The following is a 10,725-nucleotide window of genomic DNA, read 5'->3' on the forward strand; positions in this document are numbered from 1 at the left end:
CAGTCCCATCCTTCAGCTCCCCTCAACCCCTTCCATCTATCTCTGAACACCATCCAGTCCCATCTTTCAGCTCCCCTCAACCCCTTTCATCTATCTCTGAACACCATCCAGTCCCATCCTTCAGCTCCCCTCAACCCCTCCCATCAATCTCTGAACACCATCCAGTCCCATCCTTCAGCTCCCCTCAACCCCTCCCATCTATCTCTGAACACCACCCAGTCCCATCCTTCAGCTCCCCTCAACCCCTTCCATCTATCTCTGAACACCATCCAGTCCCATCTTTCAGCTCCCCTCAACCCCTTCCATCTATCTCTGAACACCACCCAGTCCCATCCTTCAGCTCCCCTCAACCCCTCCCATCTATCTCTGAACACCACCCAGTCCCATCCTTCAGCTCCCCTCAACCCCTCCCATCTATCTCTGAACACCACCCAGTCCCATCCTTCAGCTCCCCTCAACCCCTTCCATCTATCTCTGAACACCATCCAGTCCCATCCTTCAGCTCCCCTCAACCCCTCCCATCTATCTCTGAACACCACCCAGTCCCATCCTTCAGCTCCCCTCAACCCCTTCCATCTATTTCTGAACACCATCCAGTCCCATCCTTCAGCTCCCCTCAACCCCTTCCATCTATCTCTGAACACCATCCAGTCCCATCTTTCAGCTCCCCTCAACCCCTTCCATCTATCTCTGAACACCACCCAGTCCCATCCTTCAGCTCCCCTCAACCCCTTCCATCTATTTCTGAACACCATCCAGTCCCATCCTTCAGCTCCCCTCAACCCCTTCCATCTATCTCTGAACACCATCCAGTCCCATCCTTCAGCTCCCCTCAACCCCTCCCATCTATCTCTGAACACCATCCAGTCCCATCCTTCAGCTCCACTCAACCCCTCCCATCTATCTCTGAACACCATCCAGTCCCATCCTTCAGCTCCCCTCAATCCCTCCCATCTATCTCTGAACACCATCCAGTCCCATCCTTCAGCCCCCCTCAACCCCTCCCATCTATCTCTGAACACCATCCAGTCCCATCCGTCAGCTCCCCTCAACCCCTTCCATCTATCTCTGAACACCATCCAGTCCCATCCTTCAGCTCCCCTCAACCCCTCCCATCTATCTCTGAACACCATCCAGTCCCATCCTTCAGCTCCCCTCAACCCCTCCCATCTATCTCTGAACACCATCCAGTCCCATCCTTCAGCTCCCCTCAACCCCTCCCATCTATCTCTGAACACCACCCAGTCCCATCCTTCAGCTCCCCTCAACCCCTCCCATCTATCTCTGAACACCACCCAGTCCCATCCTTCAGCTCCCCTCAACCCCTCCCATCTATCTCTGAACACCACCCAGTCCCATCCTTCAGCTCCCCTCAACCCCTTCCATCTATTTCTGAACACCATCCAGTCCCATCCTTCAGCTCCCCTCAACCCCTTCCATCTATCTCTGAACACCATCCAGTCCCATCCTTCAGCTCCCCTCAACCCCTTCCATCTATCTCTGAACACCATCCAGTCCCATCCTTCAGCTCCCCTCAACCCCTTCCATCTATCTCTGAACACCATCCAGTCCCATCTTTCAGCTCCCCTCAACCCCTTCCATCTATCTCTGAACACCACCCAGTCCCATCCTTCAGCTCCCCTCAACCCCTCCCATCTATCTCTGAACACCACCCAGTCCCATCCTTCAGCTCCCCTCAACCCCTTCCATCTATCTCTGAACACCATCCAGTCCCATCTTTCAGCTCCCCTCAACCCCTTTCATCTATCTCTGAACACCATCCAGTCCCATCCTTCAGCTCCCCTCAACCCCTCCCATCTATCTCTGAACACCATCCAGTCCCATCCTTCAGCTCCCCTCAACCCCTTCCATCTATCTCTGAACACCATCCAGTCCCATCTTTCAGCTCCCCTCAACCCCTTTCATCTATCTCTGAACACCATCCAGTCCCATCCTTCAGCTCCCCTCAACCCCTCCCATCAATCTCTGAACACCATCCAGTCCCATCCTTCAGCTCCCCTCAACCCCTCCCATCTATCTCTGAACACCACCCAGTCCCATCCTTCAGCTCCCCTCAACCCCTTCCATCTATCTCTGAACACCATCCAGTCCCATCTTTCAGCTCCCCTCAACCCCTTCCATCTATCTCTGAACACCACCCAGTCCCATCCTTCAGCTCCCCTCAACCCCTCCCATCTATCTCTGAACACCACCCAGTCCCATCCTTCAGCTCCCCTCAACCCCTCCCATCTATCTCTGAACACCACCCAGTCCCATCCTTCAGCTCCCCTCAACCCCTTCCATCTATCTCTGAACACCATCCAGTCCCATCCTTCAGCTCCCCTCAACCCCTCCCATCTATCTCTGAACACCACCCAGTCCCATCCTTCAGCTCCCCTCAACCCCTTCCATCTATTTCTGAACACCATCCAGTCCCATCCTTCAGCTCCCCTCAACCCCTTCCATCTATCTCTGAACACCATCCAGTCCCATCTTTCAGCTCCCCTCAACCCCTTCCATCTATCTCTGAACACCACCCAGTCCCATCCTTCAGCTCCCCTCAACCCCTTCCATCTATTTCTGAACACCATCCAGTCCCATCCTTCAGCTCCCCTCAACCCCTTCCATCTATCTCTGAACACCATCCAGTCCCATCCTTCAGCTCCCCTCAACCCCTCCCATCTATCTCTGAACACCATCCAGTCCCATCCTTCAGCTCCACTCAACCCCTCCCATCTATCTCTGAACACCATCCAGTCCCATCCTTCAGCTCCCCTCAACCCCTCCCATCTATCTCTGAACACCATCCAGTCCCATCCTTCAGCCCCCCTCAACCCCTCCCATCTATCTCTGAACACCATCCAGTCCCATCCGTCAGCTCCCCTCAACCCCTTCCATCTATCTCTGAACACCATCCAGTCCCATCCTTCAGCTCCCCTCAACCCCTCCCATCTATCTCTGAACACCATCCAGTCCCATCCTTCAGCTCCCCTCAACCCCTCCCATCTATCTCTGAACACCATCCAGTCCCATCCTTCAGCTCCCCTCAACCCCTCCCATCTATCTCTGAACACCACCCAGTCCCATCCTTCAGCTCCCCTCAACCCCTCCCATCTATCTCTGAACACCACCCAGTCCCATCCTTCAGCTCCCCTCAACCCCTCCCATCTATCTCTGAACACCACCCAGTCCCATCCTTCAGCTCCCCTCAACCCCTTCCATCTATTTCTGAACACCATCCAGTCCCATCCTTCAGCTCCCCTCAACCCCTTCCATCTATCTCTGAACACCATCCAGTCCCATCCTTCAGCTCCCCTCAACCCCTTCCATCTATCTCTGAACACCATCCATTCCCATCCTTCAGCTCCCCTCAACCCCTTCCATCTATCTCTGAACACCATCCAGTCCCATCTTTCAGCTCCCCTCAACCCCTTCCATCTATCTCTGAACACCACCCAGTCCCATCCTTCAGCTCCCCTCAACCCCTCCCATCTATCTCTGAACACCACCCAGTCCCATCCTTCAGCTCCCCTCAACCCCTTCCATCTATCTCTGAACACCATCCAGTCCCATCTTTCAGCTCCCCTCAACCCCTTTCATCTATCTCTGAACACCATCCAGTCCCATCCTTCAGCTCCCCTCAACCCCTCCCATCTATCTCTGAACACCATCCAGTCCCATCCTTCAGCTCCCCTCAACCCCTCCCATCTATCTCTGAACACCACCCAGTCCCATCCTTCAGCTCCCCTCAACCCCTTCCATCTATCTCTGAACACCATCCAGTCCCATCTTTCAGCTCCCCTCAACCCCTTCCATCTATCTCTGAACACCACCCAGTCCCATCCTTCAGCTCCCCTCAACCCCTCCCATCTATCTCTGAACACCACCCAGTCCCATCCTTCAGCTCCCCTCAACCCCTCCCATCTATCTCTGAACACCACCCAGTCCCATCCTTCAGCTCCCCTCAACCCCTTCCATCTATCTCTGAACACCATCCAGTCCCATCCTTCAGCTCCCCTCAACCCCTCCCATCTATCTCTGAACACCACCCAGTCCCATCCTTCAGCTCCCCTCAACCCCTTCCATCTATTTCTGAACACCATCCAGTCCCATCCTTCAGCTCCCCTCAACCCCTTCCATCTATCTCTGAACACCATCCAGTCCCATCTTTCAGCTCCCCTCAACCCCTTCCATCTATCTCTGAACACCACCCAGTCCCATCCTTCAGCTACCCTCAACCCCTCCCATCTATCTCTGAACACCACCCAGTCCCATCCTTCAGCTCCCCTCAACCCCTTTCATCTATCTCTGAACACCATCCAGTCCCATCTTTCAGCTCCCCTCAACCCCTTCCGTCTATCTCTGAACACCATCCAGTCCCATCCTTCAGCTCCCCTCAACCCCTCCCATCTATCTCTGAACACCACCCAGTCCCATCCTTCAGCTCCCCTCAACCCCTTCCATCTATCTCTGAACACCATCCAGTCCCATCTTTCAGCTCCCCTCAACCCCTTCCATCTATCTCTGAACACCACCCAGTCCCATCCTTCAGCTCCCCTCAACCCCTCCCATCTATCTCTGAACACCACCCAGTCCCATCCTTCAGCTCCCCTCAACCCCTCCCATCTATCTCTGAACACCACCCAGTCCCATCCTTCAGCTCCCCTCAACCCCTTCCATCTATCTCTGAACACCATCCAGTCCCATCCTTCAGCTCCCCTCAACCCCTCCCATCTATCTCTGAACACCACCCAGTCCCATCCTTCAGCTCCCCTCAACCCCTTCCATCTATCTCTGAACACCATCCAGTCCCATCCTTCAGCTCCCCTCAACCCCTCCCATCTATCTCTGAACACCACCCAGTCCCATCCTTCAGCTCCCCTCAACCCCTTCCATCTATCTCTGAACACCACCCAGTCCCATCCTTCAGCTCCCCTCAACCCCTCCCATCTATCTCTGAACACCACCCAGTCCCATCCTTCAGCTCCCCTCAACCCCTTCCATCTATCTCTGAACACCATCCAGTCCCATCCTTCAGCTCCCCTCAACCCCTCCCATCTATCTCTGAACACCACCCAGTCCCATCCTTCAGCTCCCCTCAACCCCTTCCATCTATCTCTGAACACCACCCAGTCCCATCCTTCAGCTCCCCTCAACCCCTCCCATCTATCTCTGAACACCATCCATTTTGGTTTATAATTGCCATATATTTTTAACTGTGCTGTTTCACAACAGTTCTTAACATATCTACATTTTACAGACACAGTATATTTGCGTTGTTATTGTTATTATTAGTCCCACCCTTCAGCTCCATTCAACCATCCATTTTTATTTCTATTGACATATATTTTTCAACTGGGTTGTGATGTTTCACAAAAGTTCTGAACCTTTCTTATTCTCTAGAGATTGTAAATGAAAGATTTTTTTTTTCTAAATGTATTATTTTATTGATCGATTGACTATCAAAAGTGAGGTTTCGGGCCTTTCTATCGTATTAAACTTTCGTTTTCATTTGTGCCTCCTCCAGATTCTCACTGGCAAAATGTGAAGTGTGAAAAGCACTATCGTACTCCAACAGATTTGTTTTTGTGTTTAAGGTGTCGCCCTGCAACAACCCCTCTCTCAGACAGCTCTAAAGGACCTCTGACATGATGTCCAAAACGCTCATTAGGAAAATCACGTCTCCCAGTATTGTTAAGGCCCTGGTGAAATTCTTCTAAAACTTTTGAAATTTCATGTCAAAGATTTTCCAGCAAATGCTACAAAAAAATCCCTGTCATCCATGTGAACAAAAGAAGGAGAAATAGGGTGAGGAGGGCGGGGTGCCTTGTAAGAATTGACCACTACCCTCCGTAGTATTGGCCAACGTGCAGCCATTGGAAAACAAACTGTACGATCTACGATTAAGACTCTTCTACCAACGGGACATTAAAAACTGTAATATCTTATGTTTCACCGAGACGTGGCTGAACGACGACACGGATAATTTAGATCTGACTGGCTTCTCCGTGCACCAGCAGGACAGAGCAACTATTTCTGGTAAGACGAGGGGAGGAGGTGTGTGTCTATTTGTCAATAACTGCTGGTGCACAATGTCTAATATTAAAGAAGTCTCAAGGTATTACTCGCCTGAGGTAGAGTACCTCATGATAAGCTGTAGACCACACTATAGTTCTCATCTATATTTTTCATAGCTGTCGTAGCTGTCTATTTACCACCACAAACCGATGCTGGCGCTAAGACTCCACTCAATGAGCTGTGTAAGGTCATAACCAAACAAGAAAATGCTCATCCAGAAGCGGTGCTCCTAGTGGCCGGGGACTTTATTGCAGGGAAACTTAAATCTGTTTTACCTAATTTCTACCAGCATGTCAAATGTGGAACCAGAGAGAAAAAAATTCTAGATCACATTTTCTCCACACACAGAGATGCATACAAAGCTCTAGATCACCTTTACTCCACACACAGAGATGCATACAAAGCTCTAGATCACCTTTTCTCCACACAGAGATGCATACAAAGCTCTAGATCACCTTTTCTCCAGACAGAGATGCGTACAAAGCTCTAGATCACCTTTTCTCCAGACAGAGATGCATACAAAGCTCTAGATCACCTTTTCTCCAGACAGAGATGCGTACAAAGCTCTCCCTCGCCCTACATTTGGCAAATCTGACCTTAATTCTATCCTCCTGATTCCTGCTTACAAGTAAAAACTAAATCAGGAAGTACCAGTGACTCGCTCAATACGGAAGTGGTCAGATGACGTGGATGCTAAGCTGCAGGACTGTTTTGGTAGCACAGATTGGAATATATTCCTGGATTCATCCAATGGCATTGAGGAGTACACCATATCAGTCACCGGCTTCATCAATAAGTGCATCGACGACATCCTCCCCACAGTGACCCAACCAGAAGCCATGGATTACAGGCACGTTCTTGTTGATGTTGTTTTGCTGCATCCTCATCTTGTCTTACCCTGTTGCTCCAAGTCCAACCAAATAATGTAACTCAAACAGAATGGGGAACTAACAAAGAGCCGCTGACCCCAACCAAACGAAACAGGTGGTGTTTTAGGAGGGATTCTGAAAGACACTCATGGGGGTTCCACTGAAAGTTGACTAGCAACAACAACTGGGACCTAAAAGACACCCAACATGAGCGCCAACTAAATTTGCCCAAGAACAGGTAAACAAAAAAATGAGGTGCCACCAATCGGTGCGCCGCACGTGCTAACTTGCTAACGTGCTTGCCTCGAAATATAAATGGGAAAATCAAAGCCTGTAACACTATATAGTAAAATACTAAATCTAAATACCCCATTTCATATTGTTAAGTTCAAATGAATACAATATAAAACTACCTGACACCATTCAAACCGTGGACTTCATCTTTATGCCTGTCCTCTTGGTCATTTATTTCCTTTACAGAGTGGGCTCCCTATTCCCTCCCTCCCTCCCTCCCACCTTCACTCTCTCCTTTCCAGGAAATATGTATTTTAAACTTGTATGAACTAGATTTTATTGTGTCAAAGGATAACTATTGCATGTGCTGCCTTTGATAACATGTAATGTCACCTTATTTGAAATAAAGCCTTCTTGTCCCCTGTAGATATTGATGAGTGCCAGTCTGCCAGGTGCCACCAGAAGGCTGTGTGTTATAACACCCAGGGGTCCTTTACCTGCCAGTGCAGGCCAGGTTACTATGGTGACGGCTTCTACTGCTCCTCAGGTACGTCTCTGTGGAATGGAACAACATCATGGTTGCCTGTCAGGTAAAGACATGACTTGCTCTGAAGTCGCGAAACGTTTTTTTCACTATATTCTGACCCTTTCAGTTAAAACATGACCCTTATCCATTACAGAATGTTTACAGAATGTTTACAGAATGTTTACAGAAGGGCTTGAACAGTAATGGGGTAATGTTCCAAAGCAACACTCCCTTCTTCCCCCCTCTTCCTCCCCCAACATAGCCTGTACTGTTCCCACAGAGGGATGAGTAGATAACAAACCCATTAAAACAGACCCAGACCTACTGCATCACAAGCCACTGATGTCCAGCTGTAGCCCAGGGGTCACTGGCTCATAGCTGCCTGCTGCAACTCTCTTAGTAATAAATACACTTCACTTTGACTACAGTGGATACTTTGAAAAAACGAGACACACAATCTCTCTCTCTCTCTCTCTCTCTCTCTCTCTCCTCTCTCTCTCTGTCTCTCTCTCTATCTCTCTCTCTTTTCCCAAAGCACATTCCTATCATTATCCAGCATCATTCTTGGAAAAGAAAACACATTCCTGCTTTGGAGAGAGAGAGAGAGATGGAGGGAGATGGAGGGGGAGAGAGAGAGAGCTGGGAGGGGGGGGGGGGAGAGCTAGGGAGGGAGAGAGGGCTGGGGGGAGGGGGAGAGCTAGGGAGAGAGAGATGGAGGGAGGGGGAGAGAGAGAGATGGAGGGAGGGGGAGAGAGAGAGATGGAGGGAGGGGGAGAGAGAGAAAGGCAGGGAGGGGAGAGAGAGAGGGAAGGGAGATAATTAAAACATGGCTCAAACAAGGCTCATATGAGGATAAACAATATTGAGAGTGGTATGAGCTGGCTAAATCAAAGCCAACCGGATTAAAGCTTGTAACAGTACCTCCCTACAGTAGCTACACCAGTTATACACTTCCATAATGAATCTATAAAGCTCTGACAACACAGTATGTACTATATTGATTGTTAATGTCTTTCTCTCAGAGGGGATTCTATATACCCATCTAGGTAGACGTCCTCGTTGTTATGTATCTCCTTCCAACTAATAACCCAACTGTTGATATAAAAGGGCTTTTATAAATAACTTTGATTGATTGTTCATTTCCCTCCTCCCAGAGCATACGAAGTCGCAGTGTGAGACCCACAGGGACCGTCTCCTAGGCTCTACAGAGTACGGGCCCCAGCCGGTGCCTGGTCAGTACGTGCCTACCTGTGACAGCCAGGGAGCCTACGAGGCCTCCCAGTGCCACGGTTCCATCGGACATTGTTGGTGTGTTGACCGTAACGGACTGGAGATCCCAGGAACACGCACTGGGCCCGGCAGAGGCAGACCACTGTGTAAGTTATACTCTCCATCAACCTGATTAAGAGGACAACTGAATTTAGTGTATATCTACAAACAATGGGAGACTTGAGTGGATATTTCCGTTAAGTAAGCAGAGACTCAGGTCAGAATACCACCCTTAGTGAATCATATGAATTAAGACTCAGTAAACAGAGACTCAGGTCAGAATACCACCCTTAGTGAATCATATGAATTAAGACTCAGTAAACAGAGACTCAGGTCAGAATACCACCCTTAGTGAATCATATGAATTAAGACTCAGTAAACAGAGACTCAGGTCAGAATACCACCCTTAGTGAATCATATGAATTAAGACTCAGTAAACAGAGACTCAGGTCAGAATACCACCCTTAGTGAATCATATGAATTAAGACTCAGTAAACAGAGGCTCAAGTCAGAATACCACCCTTAGTGAATTATATGAATTAAGACTCAGTAAACAGAGACTCAGGTCAGAATACCACCCTTAGTGAATCATATGAATTAAGACTCAGTAAACAGAGACTCAGGTCAGAATACCACCCTTAGTGAATCATATGAATTAAGACTCAGTAAACAGAGACTCAGGTCAGAATACCACCCTTAGTGAATCATATGAATTAAGACTCAGTAAACAGAGACTCAGGTCAGAATACCACCCTTAGTGAATCATATGAATTAAGACTCAGTAAACAGAGGCTCAAGTCAGAATACCACCCTTAGTGAATCATATGAATTAAGACTCATTAAGACTCTCGGTCACAATTTAAAGCTGATGTACTCCCAGGCCAGATGTCTGTTGATTGATTCATTGATTCATTAATCTCTCTGCTGTAGGTATAGAACAAGGACCAACAGTTCGTCCCGCAGTAGGCCTTACTCCCAGGCCAGATGTCTGTTGATTGATTCATTGATTCATTCATCTCTCTACTGTAGGTATAGAACAAGGACCAACAGTTCGTCCCGCAGTAGGCCCTACTCCCAGGCCAGATGTCTGTTGATTGATTCATTGATTCATTCATCTCTCTACTGTAGGTATAGAACAAGGACCAACAGTTCGTCCCGCAGTAGGCCTTACTCCCAGGCCAGATGTCTGTTGATTGATTCATTGATTCATTCATCTCTCTACTGTAGGTATAGAACAAGGACCAACAGTTTGTCCCGCAGTAGGCCTTACTCCCAGGCCAGATGTCTGTTGATTGATTCATTGATTCATTCATCTCTCTACTGTAGGTATAGAACAAGGACCAACAGTTTGTCCTGCAGTAGGCCCTACTCCCAGGCCAGATGTCTGTTGATTGATTCATTGATTGATTCATCTCTCTACTGTAGGTATAGAACAAGGACCAACAGTTCGTCCCGCAGTAGGCCCTACTCCCAGGCCAGATGTTTACCCTCTACCCCCCGGCACACACCTGCTCTTTGCTCAGAGTGGACGCATCGAGTTTGTCCCATTGGAGGGCTACAACATGAAGAAGACAGAGGCAAAGACTGTCCTGCATCTACCGGTGAGAAGTTGTTGATGTTGTTGTTGACAGGCCTGCTCCTATCTGAATGTCCTGTTCTGTGTCTACCGACTACCAGCACCACTAGCCTGGTACCCCATCCATTGGCGCTGCCTTTGGTCATTGTTACCATAGCAGTTGGCAAGACAAC

General features: G+C 49.1%; 1 protein-coding gene across 2 annotated transcripts in view; it reads left to right on the forward strand.

Annotated features, from left to right (window-relative positions):
• The window catches only part of nid1a (nidogen 1a), an 81,478-nt gene that overhangs the window by 40,839 nt on the left and 29,914 nt on the right, over positions 1 to 10,725 (forward strand). For both annotated transcript variants that reach the window (XM_036945913.1, XM_036945912.1), the window contains exons 14-16: positions 7,609 to 7,728; positions 8,862 to 9,083; positions 10,402 to 10,577. In XM_036945913.1, coding sequence (XP_036801808.1) covers positions 7,609 to 7,728; positions 8,862 to 9,083; positions 10,402 to 10,577 — 518 coding nt within the window. The remainder of the gene's footprint in view (positions 1 to 7,608; positions 7,729 to 8,861; positions 9,084 to 10,401; positions 10,578 to 10,725) is intronic.

Source organism: Oncorhynchus mykiss, chromosome 16, assembly GCF_013265735.2.
Source record: "Oncorhynchus mykiss isolate Arlee chromosome 16, USDA_OmykA_1.1, whole genome shotgun sequence".
Lineage (NCBI taxonomy): Eukaryota > Metazoa > Chordata > Actinopteri > Salmoniformes > Salmonidae > Oncorhynchus > Oncorhynchus mykiss.